At 37.9% G+C, this 17,541-nt stretch overlaps 2 protein-coding genes across 2 annotated transcripts; one reads left to right on the forward strand and one right to left on the reverse strand.

The window, feature by feature from the left end:
- Window positions 1-8,362: 8,362 nt before the first annotated feature.
- Window positions 8,363-10,758, forward strand: LOC113546668 (monocyte chemotactic protein 1B). Its single transcript, XM_026946640.3, has 3 exons — window positions 8,363-8,606; window positions 9,350-9,470; window positions 10,371-10,758. The coding sequence occupies exons 1-3, from the start codon at window positions 8,537-8,539 to the stop codon at window positions 10,477-10,479; spliced, it is 300 nt and encodes a 99-aa protein (XP_026802441.1). The 5' UTR covers window positions 8,363-8,536; the 3' UTR covers window positions 10,480-10,758.
- A 5,687-nt stretch (window positions 10,759-16,445) lies between these two features.
- LOC113546633 (C-C motif chemokine 13-like) lies at window positions 16,446-17,284 on the reverse strand. Its single transcript, XM_026946588.3, has 3 exons — window positions 17,137-17,284; window positions 16,828-16,948; window positions 16,446-16,638 (listed from the first exon to the last, which is right to left on the reverse strand). Exons 1-3 carry the CDS (start codon window positions 17,198-17,200, stop codon window positions 16,512-16,514), a joined length of 312 nt encoding a protein of 103 aa, XP_026802389.3. The 5' UTR covers window positions 17,201-17,284; the 3' UTR covers window positions 16,446-16,511.
- Window positions 17,285-17,541: the final 257 nt, after the last annotated feature.

The raw sequence follows: 17,541 nt of genomic DNA on the forward strand, positions 1-17,541 counted from the left end.
TTAGGGCAAATCCACAATGGACTGATGATAATGTGTGCTGTACTGTGCACCAGCATAGAACACAGGGAGCAAGGCACCATTTCTTGGAGAAAAAAACTATATAGCTCATCAATTCAGTGGGTTTATATGAACCACAGAGTGAAAGGGCATAAGTGAAACAGGGAGAGTGGTATGCAGTGTGTACTGATGTCTCTCTCAGTTCCTAAATCAGTCCCCCATCTTTTGTGGTTCCTAGTTTAACCATAAAATGCCATTTGACTAAAGGTTCTTCTTTTTGGTTTTCCTTCCTAGGGAAAGTGTTTCAGCACCGGCTTGTGTGTGTGTGTGTGTGTGTGTGTGTGTGTGTGTGTATATATATATATATATACAGTCAGGTCCAGAAGTATTTGGACAATGACAGAGTTTTTGTGATTTTGCCTTTATACTCCACCACAATGGATTTGAAATAAAACAATCAAAATGTGATTGAAGTGTAGACTTTTGGCTTTATTTTAAGAGGTCGTACAAAAATATGACATTTACCATTTAGGAATTACAACCATTTTAAGCAAAGTACCTCCATTTTCAGGGGCTCAAAGGTATTTGGACAATTGACTGACAAGAAGTTAATTGACCACGTGCGGTCCATTTCCTCGTTACTTCAAGACAAATGAAGCAGATAAAAGGTCTGGAGTTGATATCAGGTGTTGAGTTGGCATTTGGCAGCTGTTCGACTAGAGCTACCAATATGAAGTCCAAGGAGATCTCAATGCAAGTGAAGGAGGCCATCATTAGGCTGAAAAAACAACATAAATCTATAAGAGAGATAGCAAAAACCTGAGGTGTGGCCAAATCAACAGTTGGATACATTTTAAAAAGAAAGAAATCACTGTTGAGCTCAACAACATCGAAAGGCCTGGAAGACCACGGAAGACAACTAAAGTGGATGATCACAGAATCCTTTCCTTGGTGAAGAAAAACCCCTTCACAACATCAACAGAAGTCAAGAATACTCTGGAGAAGGTAGGCGTACCATTGTCAAAATCTACAATCAAGAGACGCCTTCATGAATGTAAATACAGAGGGTTTACAACAAGGTGCAAACCACTGGTAACATTCAAGAACAGGAAAGCCAGATTAGACTTTGCCGGAAAACATCTAAAAAACCCTCCCATGTTCTGGAATAAGATTCTTTGGACTGATGAAACCAAGATTAACTTGTACCAGAATGATGGGAAGAGAAAAGTATGGGGAAAGAAAGGAACAGCTCATGATCCAAAGTATACCACATCATGTGTCAAACATGGTGGAGGCAGTGTTATGGCATGGGCATGTATGGCTGCCAATGGAACGGGCTCACTGGTGTTTACTGATGATCTGACTGCTGACAGAAGTAACAAGATGAATTCTGAGGTGTATAGGGCTATACTCTCTGCTCACATTCAACATAGGATAGGATGCCGCTTCACAGTGGAGGTGGATAATGACCCTAAACATACTGCGAAAGCAACTCACGACTTTTTGAACGCAAAGAAATGGAATATTCTTCAATGGCCAAGTCAGTCGCCTGATCTCAACCCAATAGAGCATGCTTTTCACTTACTGAAGACAAGACTGGAGGCAGAAAGACCCACAAACAAGCAGCAACTGAAGGTGGCTGCAGTGAAGGCCTGGCAAAGCATCTCCAGGGAGGAAACTCAGAATTTGAGTTTTGAGAACATGGGCTCCAGACTTCAGGCAGTCATTGAATGCAAAGGATTTTCATCCAAGTATTAAAATTATGGTTATATTTACAATTATGTCACTTTGTCCAAATACCTTTGAGCCCCTGAAAATGGAGGTACTTTGCTGAAAATGGCTGTAATTCCTAAAGGGTAAATGCCATATTTTTGTGGAACCTCTTAAAATAAAGCTGAAAGTCTACACTTCGATCACATCTTGATTGTTTTATTTCATTGTGGTGGTGTATAAAGGCAAAATCACAAAAACTCTGTCATTTTCCAAATACTTCCGGACCTAACTATATACATTATATACGTATATATATAAACAATGTGCAGTTTTAAAGCAGCGTGTGTTTATTCATGGAGGGCTGGTGGGTGCTTTCCTGCCTCATGTCCCGTGGAGTTTACCACAGAACAGGGGAAATAGTGTGTATTGTTGTGTGTGTGTGTGTGTGTGTGTGAATCAGAGAAGCAAATTAGGGGAAAAGAATATGTGCTTCTCCTTTACATGTAAAAATTGGCAGAATGTAAAGATTAATTAAAAAATAGTGGTACATAATGTGACTTGAGATTTTATCATAAAACATTATCAACGACAGAATGGTGTGATGAAGCCGAGTTACTGTTAACACCTTGAAGTTTATTATTTTCCTATAACAACATGTCCTGAAGTGTTTTATTCCTCACACACCACAGCAGTTTGCCAATAAATAGAAAATGTTTTTTTTTAACGAACATCAATTTTACTTTTTATCCATTTATAGTCATATTTAATGTTTTGGAACGTTTGTTAGACGAGTAAGTTTCTGTTCTCACTTCCATTATAGCAGCTATAAAGAGTTGTTTACTCAACAGCCTCTTTTTATTTCTCTCTCAAGCCAAAAAAAAAAAAAAAAATGCAGCTTGTCATGTTACAAAAAAAAAAGTCTAAACTCTTCTGTCATAAAAAATGTTGGACAATGTAAAGTTACAGCACCTCTGACTGTAACAAAGTGCTGATACTGGAGCATCTCCTTCCAGACAACTTCAACATTTCAACGATCACGTGTTTATCTGTTTATTCTATGTTATTACTATTAACCTATGATGTCATTACCATGACTAAATGTATTGTCACTCAGTAGTCTTCTATTTAAGAGTAAAAATTCACCTGGCTGCCACTGAAGAATCATGTGGGAAAGTTTTGTAATCTCCAGCATCACACACTGGATCAGAGTCTGGGCTTGGAGCCAACATTGTGTGTATAACAATTGTGTTATGTTGGATATGAACAGACCTACTGGGTTTAACACACACGCACACACACACACACATTCAGTATAAGCTCTAATTTTTCCCAAAAGCTCTAGAGTGAAGATCATCTGTCTTTATTAGAGAGTAATTCAACTCGCTCTGCTGTTTTTACGACAGTGTTCACAGGCCGCAAAACCAAATAAAAGTCTGCTCTGAGCCCAGGATAAATTAATTATTTAATGATTTAATTTAAAAAGAAACTTATAATTTCACACAGTTCTTTACATTTATATTTAATGCAATTTTCCTATCACCATCTCAGGGAGTTTTTCCTTGCCACCGTCGCCCTGCTTGCTCATCAGAGACGGCACACACACACACTTCACTTTACTTTTGTTTGTGTAAAGCTGCTTTGAGACAATGACCTTTGTAAAAAAGTGCTATACAAATAAAAATGAATTGAATTGAATTGAATTTAAAGCCCCTATTTAATGCAATGAAATATCAATCAACAATGTTTGAGTGTGTGTAAGTGAACTGGGCTTATTCAAAAAGCTATAAACCTGGGACTATAAATCTACCGATCTACCGCGACTGAGGAGAGGAAGAAGAAGAAAAACTTTTTACTGAAGGTGTGGTCCCATATATATATAAATATATATATATATATATATAAAGACCCTTGAACCGTGAGTATATCAGAAGTTTAGGTCTGAATTTAAGCAACAGCCTCATATTTTAAATCTTGTCATGCAAAGTAAATTTGAAGCTTTTTAAAGAGGGATTTTTTTCCCTCTTATACCACAGCAATTTTCCAGTATTGCAATATATTATTGAATAAAAGATGACCTGGCATACTTTTTGTCTGCTTAGAATTATATCTCAACTTGTCATGTTACGGAGAAACCACTGAAAAGTGTAAACTCCTCTGTCTTGATGAAGTCAGAAAACGTAAAGTTCCAGCTTTACCTCTGACTGTTACAAAGTGCTGACACTGGGGACTCCCGCTATAAAAGTTACATAAATATCTCCTGACAGAAAACGTCACCGCTTCAAAGAATACACATGTTTTTTAATCTTAATCTTAGATTTTAATCTTAATCTTAGTCTTTTAATCTTTAATATGGAGGATTTGCTGTACACATCAATATGAATGAGTTGTTACTATAGGGCAGTAGTGGTTACTAAAGAAAAATAGTATTTCACTGTGCTGTAATATATATGTGACAAATAAAGCCTTCTTCTATTGTCAGAGCTGGGTTAGGGTTAGGGTTATAGAAAATTAATCACCAACCTTCTGACCAATCAGAATTCAGAATTCAATAGTGTTGTGGTATAAATTGTAAAGGTTATAGCACTGAAGTTCTTATAGTGATTAAATAGTAATAAACAAACTCCAAAAAGACTGGCAGTGTACACACACACACACACACACTCAGTCACTAGTTTATTAAGTATACTGATCAAAATAACTAATGAACTGGCAACTGAGTGTTAATGTTTCCTTAAATTGAATCAAGTTAATTGTTCAACACTACGACTTTTAGTTGTTAAAAACAGAAACAGTAAATCTGTGGTAGAAAACTCCTGAAGCTGATTTCTGGCTCTGCTTTTTGAAGCTCAGTGGTTAAAATGCTGTGCTAATATCCAGATTGTGGGCTTTTTTTTTTTTTTGGCATCTGCCTCACTTGTTTGTGGATTTAGAGAAAAGAATCTACCAAATAAGTAAATGTAAAAACAATCCACACAGTGTTTGTTTTATATAACGTACTACTGAAAGCTGTTTTTGGATCAAGGATGACATTTTGAAAAGGTTGAATTTTTTAATTTCGTTGTTGCAGTTCCTCCCACAAAAATAGATAGTTCGAAACAGCTTGGGGAAAAAACTCAAAAATCTTCTCTCCCCGTGTTATTTTACATCTCACCATCAGTTTCTGCCTGATTTACTGAAAGAGGACCTGAAACTGGGGGGGTGTTGCTTAGATTGAACAGCACACTGCTCATGATCACTGCTCTTCAGTAGAAAAAAAACAAAACATTATATTGTACTAATCATAATAATACACCCCGTACACTGACATCATATATCATAGACTTTATATATAATGTAATGAGATATAAATATAATAAATAACTGCAGTCATTTTCAGTAATAATTACACTATATGGCCAAAAGTATGTGGACACCTGACCATCACAAACAGATGTACTTGGAGTTGTTCCCTCCTTTGGTGTTGTAATAAGCTCCACTCTTCTGGGAAGGATTTCCACTAGATTTTGTGCATTAGTGAGGTCAGGCACTGGTGTTGGGATGTCGAGGAGGTCTGGGGTGCCTTCAGTGTTCCAGTTCATCCCAAAGGTGTTCAGTGGGGTTGAGGTCAGGACTCTGAAGGACACCTGAGTTCTTCTACTCCAACCTTGTTATTTGTTATGAAGCTCGCTTTGCGCACAATAGCTTTTGGCCTCTTAGTTCCAGTGAAGGGAAATTGTAATGCTACAGAAAACAAAGAATTTCTAGACAATTGTATGCCTCCATCTTTGTGGGTATGATGGTCAGGTATCCACATACAAAAATAAGCAGATTTCTTTTTGTCAGAAATTAGAATCTTAACCTTACGTATAATTCATTTTACAATTTTTCCTCTCAATGTATTTAAGAGAACTCTTATAATACCAAAACCACCACCATTATTATTATTATTATTATTATTATTATTATTATTATTATTAAGAAGAAGAAGAAGAAGAAGATAAAAAAGAATACATTTTCAATTTATAAAGCCATTTTTATGCATGACTGATAGAGAGAAAATCACGGGACATGTTATGATCAAATCAGTGAAATCAGTGAGTGTCTGAATGAAACAGCAGGTGACTATCTGATGAGATGCTAATATGTGGTTTTTCTTTCTGTAGCTGATATATGAAGATAGGGTGCATAATCATTACATTACCATAATCTCACAAAAACAGGCAAATGACTCTAAGGGACGTTATTCTTCGCCTCAGTACATGCTGTAGATTGGAGCTGGAGAGACTCAGAACCTGAAGAGTAACTTCAGCAATGTTTGTCATAATGCTTTCTGACTTGAGCTTAAGTTCTTCAAAGGTTGCCCCCTGTCAGGTCACTAGTTTGCTAAAGTTTCACTTGTGTATCATGTAAGACTACTAACACATATATTATTATACCTATGATAAGTAGGTATAGTGGAAGATTTTATTTGTTTTATACACTTAGTGTACACTTAGCAGTGCTAGCAGCAATACACTATGTGACCAAAAGTATGTAGGACCCATGACCTTCACACCCATATGTGGGTCTTCCCCAACTCGTGCCACAAATATGGAAGCACAGAATTGTCTAGAATGTCTTTGTATGTTGTAGAATTAAGATTTCCCTTCACTGGAACTAGAAGGCCTAGCTGAAACATGATAATGCCCTGTGCACAAAGCACAGTTTATAAATGTGCTTTTCCAAGGTCGGTGTGGAAGAAATTGAACGGTACACATGAACTGGAACGCTGACTGCATGCCAGGCCATCTCACCCAACATCAGTGCCTGATCTCGCTAATGCTCTTGTGGCTGAATGAAGAAATCCCCACAGCCACGCTCCAAAATCTAGTGGATCTTCCCAGAAGAGTGGAGCTTATTATAATAGCAAAGGAGGAATAAATCTGTAATGGACTGTTCAACAAACTCATAGTATGGGTTTACACTGAACATAAACATTATGTAGTGTTTATTATTTCTGTTCTAATTAGCCACATTTGATTAGCATGCCTCAATATGAATTTAATTGTAGAACGGGTTAGCGCTAACAGAAGAACAAAAGCAGGCCCATGTATTGTACGGTATTGTATCATAATCCTTGGGGGAAGATACCCACGGTACTGTGCTCTCTCAATATGAGAGAACCTGGTGAAAGGGACTTCCTTGGATCATGATTATGGTCATAGGGTCACCAAAAAACCTTTAATTAACACGTTTTTCAGATTAATTTAAAAGGCTCACTTTTACAAATAATTTACTTTGGTATTGTTCACTCCACTGAACACTTTGGCTCTAAAGGCAGCTGGATAAAAATGATACATCCAACATACTTGGGAAAAATCCTCGTAACATTTGGAGGAGAAGAACAGCAAAACACTCATTCTATAATAGCCAAAATTCAATAGAACTTTGGTAGAACTTTAAAGGCTGTGCTTTTTAATTAAACAGTTTATTTCTTTTCTGTAACTATCTTGTGAATTGTTCAAATACCCATGCAGTATAAATTATTTACTGAACATAAAATATCAGAATAAGTATTGTATGTTTGTAAATTGAGGGAACAGAAGAATCAAGCAACATGGGAATGAAACATAGAACCCTGGGAACACAGAGCCCTAAAAAAAAATCAAGGACCGTTTCCCAAAAAAATATGATTTGGAAACTTATTACCCTAGAAACATAGCCTTAGAACCATTGGGCCCTGGAATCCTAGCACCCTAGAAGCATAGGTGCCAGGAAGGTTCTTTGAATACATAAGACCCTAGAAACATAGAACCATGAAACGTCACTGGAAAATTAGGACCCTAGATACATATGACCCTGGAAGTATAGGACCCTAGAAAAATAGAAGCCTAGAAACATACGGCCCTAGAAACTTTGGACCCTGGAAGGTCCCTTGAAACATGGGTCACTAGAAGGTTAGAACCCAAGAAAAATTGGTCCCTGGAAATACCCTAGAAATATAGGACTTTTTTCTAAAAATATAATGAGGAAACATGTATATTAGAAAAATGTAGCAGGATTTGGGTTGTTTCAATAGAGAATTTCAATGATACTGAGAAAATTAGGCTCTGTAATCATGTGGCTGAAAGAACACCGGTCCCTAAAGATAAGGGTGAACTTATGATAGATGACAAAGTTCCTTAACCAGAACACACACGCTTGTGACTAAGGTATACATGCTTTATTGTCATGATATTATGACTTGCTGTTATTGTCTTTTTTTCTGATTGAACCTCGATAATTACTCACCTCCTACGACAGCTCTGTGGCTCAAACGCAACATCAAAGCTGACACGCAGAGGCTTGTACATTTCCAGAGACTTGTTATTTCGTATGAATATCTGCCACCCCTGCCACCCCGTCACCTTTTAGAATTAATTGAATTTATTTGTTTAAAACCATAATAATAAGGATCACAAAATAATATTAAAGACTTGTTATTTTGGAGCCATGTGTCCAGTGACTCTCCCCACCTCCGCTCTTTTTTTTTTCAGAACCATAGCATGTTGACACTTAAAAAAAGGGAAGTGAAAATTCTTAACTCAAACATTCTTAGCATTTCACAGTTCGCACTGAATGTCATATAGTTACAAAGGCAGATTCTCCCTCTGGACATTTTCCAACACGTAGGGAAACTATAGAGCACCCTCACTACTTCCTTCCTCCAGCCTGGGGCTTCCCCTGCAACTGCTGTGTATAAAAATCAACAAGCTGCCTCTCTAATGGACCACAACACAGTGAGATCTCCTCAGGTGCTCATCTTCTTTAATCTATCCATTAGTCCTTTGGGTTCGATTCAGCCGAAGAGCTTGAACAGGAACGCAAGATGTCGGCCTGCCGTTTGATCCTCCTGTCCGTCGTGGTGGTGCTGCTGAGTGCAGTCACACTCACTGAAGGTGAACTATTTGACTATTGATACGTTAAAGTTGTTGGGTGGCTTTTTTACCATTTACTATTATGCTCCTCTTTTTTGCTCATTTTTGTTGTATTAGTTCAAATTTTTAAAATATTTTTGAATACGTATACTAACTTAAAATAGCTACATGCCACGGTGCTATTGAATTCAGGATTCTGATTAGTCAGAAAGTGTTGATTAATTTTCTGATCACACAAATCACAGTTTTATTTTAATTCGCTCACGTAATCATCACACGAACTGATTAAAAGAACGTGTAATTGTTGATATTGTGAATTTTTCTGTAAATTTATGGAAGAAGTCTCCAGTGTCAGTGCTTTGTAACAGTCATAGGTAAAGCTGTAACTTTGGGACGTGCGCTTTTAGAAAAATAATCAGCTGTGGTGTGGTAACGGTAACTCCGCTTCATCACACCACCCTCTTTTTACTTAAATCTGCTAAATATGTTCAGCTTTGGCATTATTATACAACACACTTTCAAGCCTATAAAGCTGTTTTAGATTAAATTGGATTGAATTGTGAAAGAATATAAATTAAATATCAAGAGGAAGTGGGAAAACTATAAAGTTGATAGCAACTGGTGTTAGACCTTTATTACGCCAGAATTTAAGTATGAGTCTGTGTGTTATGTAGGCCTGACACTTCAACAATCAGTATAATGGATATAATTGACTTTGTGTAGAACTGTGTGTAGAGCTCTACTGATTGTGTGATATTTCACAGGAATGCGTTACAAAGCCACGACAAATGTCTGCTGCTACTCCTTCAACCAACGTGCTCTGAAGGCCAACATGGTGGCCAGCTACAGCCTGACCAGCCCGCAGTGCTCTAAACAGGCCATAGTGTAAGTGTGCTATTATCTGGTATTATTATTGTGCATGATTATTGTGTGTGTGTGTGTGTGTGTGTGTGTGTGTGTGTGAGAGAGAGAGAGAGAGAATGAGAGAGAGAGAGAGAGAGAGAGAGAGTCATACAAACAGTCAGATAGACAGACAAAGAGAAGCAGACAGGGAGTGAGAGATAGACAGATAGAAAGAGGCAGACAGACAGCTAGAGATAAAGACAGACAGGCAGACTGAGAAAGAGACAGACTGAGAGACAGATTGACAAACAGAGAGAGAGACAGAAAGAGAGAGACAGGGAGAAAGACAAAAACCGAAAGAGAAACTAACAGAAAGTTGAATTTTGGGAAAAATCATAACATCACAGGGTTTTTTTTTTTTACCCCATGAAGCAGTGTTAGGTCATGTGCTGATTCAGATAGAAACAGGATGTTGAAAGCGCAAAAAGTACTAAAATAACCTCACAGAGTTGCACAGAGAACTCAGACTCCCCCTGCTGTCTACAATGCAGTCAAATGTGTGTGCATGTGTGTGTGTGTGTGTGAGAGAGAGAGAGTTTAAACATATAAAATTAATTATTAATATTAAATTCATGAGTCGTCTTTCTTTAGACACAAAGTGCTTTATTATTTACTTATGACAGTGCCACTCTTTTAGATTTCCTTTTCATGATCCATCAGCACGCCTCTGGTTTTGTGCTAATTTTGTGTAGTTGATAAATTTAAAAATCCTCAGTTAAGTTTGGACTTGTGTTATTATGTTCCTATATTTTTATTCATAGTTCATTACTATGCAGAATTGTCACTTTACTCACACAGAGACCTCTCTGATCACATGCTTGAGAGAGTTTGGCATATAATCTTCAGTTTCATTGATACTTAGTTGCTTTTTTTTCACTACAGGTTCAAAACTAAGAGAGGAAAGGATGTGTGTGCCAAACTCACTGACCCCTGGGTGAAGGACCTCATCAAGTTTCTGGACAACAAATTAGGAAGCCAGGGAGCCATTTAATCATGTTGACCTTCATTATCATCATCATTATCATCATGATCGAATTCTCTGATGGATTTCGAGCAGATTTGCACAAACTCTAATGATGTACAAATCTCTGAAATACCACTAATAATTCACCACATTAAAGCTACCATTGCAGAATGAATGTTCTCTTTATGAATGTTATACTCATTTTGTTTTCTATTTTTATTCTATTCTATTTTACCTGTATTAATGTGTGTAATATGTGGAAACTAAAATTCTAAAAATAAATAAAGTGAAGAGATGCAAACATTCCCTTGGTTGTCATTGGTTACATATATACAGTAAAACCACATGCCTAATATTGTGTAAGGTCACCCTTGTGCTGCCAAATCATCTCTGGCCCGTCAAGGTCAAGATCCTATAAGTCCTGTAAGTTGTGAGGTGGGGCTTCCTTCTCGTTTGTCCAGCACATCCCACAGATGTGAGATTGAGATCTGGGGAATTTAGAGGCCAAGTCAACACCTTGAACTCTTTGTCATGTTCCTCAAACCATTCCTGAACGGTTTCTGCAGTGTTGCAGGGAGCGTTATCCTGCTGAAAGAGGCCACTGGCATTAGGGAATACCGTTGCCATGAAGGGGTGTACTTGCTTAATATAGCAAATAAAACAGAAACAAATGCTTGGCTTTCTGAAATTCATCAAATCTATGATTAAGGGTTTAGATCCTTGGATCTAAGGATCAAATCTAAAAAAAAAACATATACACCTCACATATCAAGCAGCTAAGTAGCCAAGTTTACTCAGAGTTTTTTTTTTCTAACAAGAGGCTAGACAAACTACTAGAAAATTTGTTCCCATGCCTCTTGTTTTCTCTCTCTTGAAGTTACCAAGACAAAGAAAAAGAAACTGCTGCTTGTCATGTTACAGAGAAACTGGAAACTTCTTAAAGACTTTTTAAAGACTTTCCCATGTCAGAAAAGTTTTTGACTATTACAAAGTGCTGACACTGGCGACTCCTTCCATAGATGTTACATAAAATGTCTCCTAACAGAAAACTTTACCACATCAACAATTCTACATTTTTCTTTTGTTAACATCAGTTTAATTTATCTCTTTATTATTAGCCTTATAGTATTATGCAATGAACGCCATGCAAGTCCCTTTGAACAAGCTGTTACTATAGAAACAAAAACATATTAGAACAAGGGCTTTTATATAAACCTGTGATTTATATTAGAGCTGGATCTACTATCACCTTCTGATTGAAGAATTTAATCGTGCTGTAGTATAAGAGAAGCGTGTGTCACCTAGTGTGTGTGTTGGTACTCTAGCATCTGAGTTTTAAAGCTTGTGAGAACATTAACTGGTAGACCAATAAAGTGAGCATTACAATAATCAGTATGAGAGCTAGGGCTGTAGGACTCGAGTCTGGTCTCGAGACATTTTCTGTATTGACTTGGACTTGTCTCAGACTTACTGTCTCTTGTACTTGGACTTGTCTTGGTCCTTGGCTTTGTTCTCACTAAATATGGTTTTGGTATTGACTGGGGGATTGTAAAAATAATGTTCGTGTAGTCCTTTATTTGCACAATGCGCAATGTTTGACAAGAAATAATTCCTGCTTCTAAAAACAGCCTAATCATTTATGCAATGTATGAATGAACAACTAGTTGAAGACTTGGCCTCAAAAAGGATTTAATGGCTTTCATTTGGACTTGACTTGGCTTTAACCCATTTAAGACATGGTCTTGACTCAATCTTGGTTAGTCCCGGTCCTGGACTTGTCTTGAACATGTCTATGGCAGTCTCGACTACAGCCCTACTGAAAGCATGAAGTAATGCACTAGCAATGTGAATGGGACTACTAGCAATACTTCTGTTTCATCTGTGCTCAGTATAAAGTTTTCTTTTTTCCAAAGCTTTATGCTGTCTGTTGGAAACCTGTATTGTTGGAATGATGGAGGAATTATTATTGGGAAGTGTGGAAGAATTTGCACGACATACAGTGTAACTGAATATCATCAGTACAACAATGAAAGCTGAGACCATGACAACGGATAATTTGTCCAACAGGTAGCATGTATGTGATTTTAAAAAAGAGTAAGAAAGTCTCAAAAGTTCACAGTAAATCATAAAGCAATGACTCATGATACTATAGCAAATACTGCGTAGTGTATATATTTATGAGAGACAAAAACAAAATGTAAAAACCAAAACAGTATGGATTATTTTCTTGCTACTTAGTTAACTGTAATAGGATAAAGCATGATCCGCTTTCTTCTTCTTCTTCTTCTTCTTCTTCTGTACACTGTATGACTGTGTTCAGTCACAATTACAAACCACAATCCACCATTATCAAAGTTATTATGTTTTTTATAGTTTTTATAGTTATTAGTCTGTTTGACTCATCACATGAATCTCAAAACAAGTTTATAAATAATTAATATACATATAATTAACATCACTTGTGTTTAGATGGTAGAAAGTACAGGAATAAAAACTCCATGACTCCAATAAATAGCCCAAAATATTGTACACATTTAAATAATGAAGATAATATTTACATAGTGAGATTATGTTCAAAATATAAAGAAATGTGCTGAGGAGGTTTGTGGAATTTATACAAGGGGTATATATACAAGAATATTATATATTAATATGCTATTATATATATATATAATACACACTCATATATATATATATATATATATATAACACCAGGTGGCACTGTCACTTTGAGAGCTGAGAATAAGTCACGGGAATGTACACTGCTGATTGTATGAGTAAATAATTACAAAAGGCTTCTTTAAAAAAATAAAGAATTTTAATTTAAGTACACATTTTGACATTAGATTAAGTTCTCCATAGTAACTTATGAAGCAGTTGTCTGTGTTGAAAAGCCATAGAGGGCTGAGCTTCAGGGATTTGATTATGTGTTTTTTCTAAGATCCACTGCTTTCACGTGATTGCTAATGTAGCCGTCGGATCCATGCAGAACCTCCTTCCAGTCTTGGTCAAAAAGCAATGAGAAAGACAAAAATATACTGGATTAATCAGGAGAATCAATGAGCAAAGGTTATAATGTATATAAATCTGTAGCCTACATGGTCAAATAGAAAAAATATTAATAACCTGAATGACTTTCTCAGTAATAATGTCTTCAATAAAATGCATAATGCTTGATTAGATTCAGCATAGTTCCCTCACCCGTGGCATCCAGCATTTTTTTTTTTAATCTGATGAGAACCAAAATGTATAGCCTCTAGCTAACTAGCTAAACACAAATTAAATAATGCACAAATCAGTGTTTGATTTAGATATTATGTGCTCAATTTAATGCTAACTTCTTTCTCAGCTTAGATTAGCAAAGTGTCAGGATATACCAGACTCGGAGACAGAGCTAAAAACCCAAAACAAATTTATTAGAGGATTTTTTTATTAGAGGAACCGGAAGGGGAAGGAGTTTACCTGACGGCAGATGTCGTGGGTTCTTGGACATAGCACATTCCTGGCATCCGTGGATGAACTGCTTGACATCCTGAGCCATCCTGGGCCACCAGAATTGATCTTGAAGCAGCAAGAGGGTCATCTTGGTCCCAGAGTGACCAGTGCCTAGGGAGTCGTGGACGGATTTGATTAGTTTATTTTGTAAGGAATTGGGGACATACCTGCAGTTTTCGGGACACCCTGGTGGAGCTGGTTCCATGGCTACTGCCTCTGCTATTTCTTCGTCCAGGGACCAGCGTATGGGACTCACTATTACCTCTGGAGGCAAGATGGGTTCTGGTTCATGGGAAGGTTCCTCTGGGCCATGAAGATGAGACAGGGCATCTGCTTTCACATTCTTGGTACGATAAGAAATAGCACAGTTAAATTGGGTAAAAAAGAGGGCACACGTGGCTTGTCTAGGGTTCAGCCTCTTGGCCTCATGCAGATACTCAAGGTTTCAGTGGTCAATGAGGACAAGGAAGAGATGCTGAGCCCCTTCCAACCAGTGCCTCTACTCTTCCAATGCCAACTTGATGGCCAGTAACTCACGGTGTCATAGTTCTGCTCTGCCGGGGTGAGTTTTTTTTGGAAAAATAGGCACATAGGTGGAGATGTGAGGGATTCCCCTCCTGCTGAGACAATATGGCACCCACTCTGGAGGTCAAGGCATCAACCTCTACCACAAAGGGCTTACTGGGGTCTGGGTGGCACAGGAGGGGTGCCATTGAGAAGGCCTCTTTCAGGGCTTCAAAGGCCTTGGTGGCTTCTTGGGTCCAGGACAGGGACTTGGGCTTTTTCTTAAGGACGGAGGTAAGTGGGGAGGTGATAGAATTGTAGTTTTTATAAACCGATGGTAGAAATTAGAGAAGCCCAAGAACCTCTGAAGCTCTTTAACAGTTGTGGGTATTGGCCACGTCTTGACAGCTTGGACCTTCCCCTCATCCATCTGGATGTGGCACTAATCTGATAACCAAGGAAGGTACTCAAGGACTAGTGGAACATGCACTTCTCTGCCTTAAGGTAAAGCTGATTGTCCCGGAGTTTCTGGAGGACCTTCAACACGTGCTGGTGATGTTCAGCCATTTCCCTGGAGTAGACTAGGATGTTGTCGATATACATCAGGACAAAGCAGTTGATGTACTCCTGGAATACCTCACTTATGAAGCCCTGGAACACAGAGGGGGTGATGACAAGACCATAGGGCATAACCTGGTACTTGTAGTGGCCTGTGGGGGTAATGAATGCAGTCTTCCACTCATACCCCTCTCGTATCCGGATGTGGTTGTATGCACTGCGAAGGTCCATCTTGGTGAATATCCGGGTACCTCGTAGTTGTTCCAATGCTGCTGGGACAAGGGGAAGTGGGTAACGGTACTTAACAGTGATCTTGTTGAGTGCCCGGTAATCTTTGCAAGGCCGGAGACCTCCGTCTTTCTTAGCCACAAAAAAGAAGCTGGAAGCAGCAGGGGAAGTAGACGGAACAATATAGACTTGTTGTAGCACCTCCTGGATGTATTCCTCCATGGCCTTTTGTTCCGGAATTGACAGATTTAATTTTCCCTAAAATTTTCCAAATTTTCCCTTTAGGCACTGGCTCACCCAGTATAATGTCTATGACACAGTCCCATGGCCTATGGGATGGTAGCTGGGAGGCTCGTTTTGGGCAGAAGACATCATTGTACTGGTCATAACAGGCACGAATGACCACAGACTGTTGCTCTATGGGGCTTTCTATGGACGTGGTACAGACCGGGAGGGACTGAGGTTGGAGAGGGAAACATTCAGGGAAGCATTAGTCGCACCACTGTAGGACTTCGCCTGTGGACCACGAAATTATCGGATTGTGTCTTACTAACCAGAGAGAAAACATAAACTGCATTTTCAGAATGATGATCTTCAAAGTCACATTCAAATTTTTAAGTCACTGCATCATTGACTAAAATGGTGGCGATCAATTCTGTGCTCTGTTGCTGGATGTAGTTTTTTTGGAAACTGGAATCTGAATCTGAAATGGATTGTGGCACCAAATTTGAAATTTAATAATTTTAATGTCCTCTGAAGGGCTGAAGGGCTCTGACCGTAATTACATTCTCATTAATTACAACTATATAACAATTTCAATAAAGCAATGACTCTCGGGAAACCATCACAAATACTGCACAGTGTATAACTTTATTAGAGAAACTCATGATTTTTATATAAAACCAAAATGTAAAATGTAAAAACCGAAACAGTATGGACTATTTCCTTGCTAGTTAAATAACTATAAATGGATAAATATGACAGGATTGCTTTCTTCATCTGTTGCATGTGTGTTACACCACCAAACAGTCATTTCGTTTAATTTTACTGAGTTGTTAATCCGGAACAAACATGAAAACGTAACAGACAGTGATACTGAACTCTTGAAACACCAGGTGGCGCCGTCACACTGAAGCTCAGAGGTGAGAATATGTCAGTTGTATAAATAAATAATTACAAAGTGCTTCTTCTTTTGTTAAAAAAACAGTAATTACAAAATTTGATCAAAATATTAGGTTATTCTGCTGTGTTGCAATCTCCTCTAAAGCTGAGATTCAGGGATTTGCTGTTAGAGGGGTGTTATTTTTACGATCCACTGCTTTCATGTGACTGTCGACCCAAGGTTCTGTAGGATCCACACAGAAATGATTGATTTTCTTTTCTTTATTTAGAGTCTCAAAGCTGTGACACAAAAAGAGAGACACAAGGATGCTTGATTAATACAGGACAATCAAAGAGCAGGTGTTGTATGCATATAAATTTGAGGTCTACATGGATTAACACTAAGCTCTGATTTTGATTCTGCTTTATTTGATTTTAAATGCTGATAAAATTAAAATACTATATTTGTACCAAGCAGGTGATACTCACACAATGGCCTTTATGTTGCAGTGGCTGCTGGTCTTCCAGTAGGTCACGATGTTCTTTAGAGGGACCTTCGCTTTAGTTATTTCTGAACAGCAGCGATTCTTGTAATCAAAACTGGGGGGAGCTGAGAGAAAACATTGTTTATAGTTTTGGAAAAAGATTATTATTATTATTATTATTATTATTATTATTATTATTATTATAAAAAATCATACTTATACTTACAAGACAATACAGATGTGTTCACAGTGGTCGATATTAGGAGGGAAATACGAGAGCACTCTGCATTTAACAGAGTGATTTAATACTCACCGCTAGACACCAGATGAAGAGAGCAGAGCGACAGCAGAAACAGCAGAGCCGCCAGGTTCCTCATTCTAGCAGAACGTCTGATTTCACACAGAGACGGACCGGAGTGAGAGCTCGAGATCCAGGAGAGAGGAGTCGAGTGCTGGATGAGTGAGCTGCTCTCCATCTTATATATACACTGAGAGAGAGCAGGATCTGTGTGTGAACATTACTTCTAAGCTTCACTGTTTGCAGTCTTTACTAAGAATCTTAGTAGAGTTTAGACAGACAGATAGATAGAAATGCATGTTGTAGATTTTTCAACTTAATGTAAACAAATTTTTTTAAAAAAAGAAAATTAATCTGTGGTAACAGTTGGATAGACCTGAACCACAGGATGAAGTGCTATGTCATTATGTTGACAGGTTT

This window comes from Pangasianodon hypophthalmus, chromosome 7 (genome assembly GCF_027358585.1).
Source record: "Pangasianodon hypophthalmus isolate fPanHyp1 chromosome 7, fPanHyp1.pri, whole genome shotgun sequence".
NCBI lineage: Eukaryota > Metazoa > Chordata > Actinopteri > Siluriformes > Pangasiidae > Pangasianodon > Pangasianodon hypophthalmus.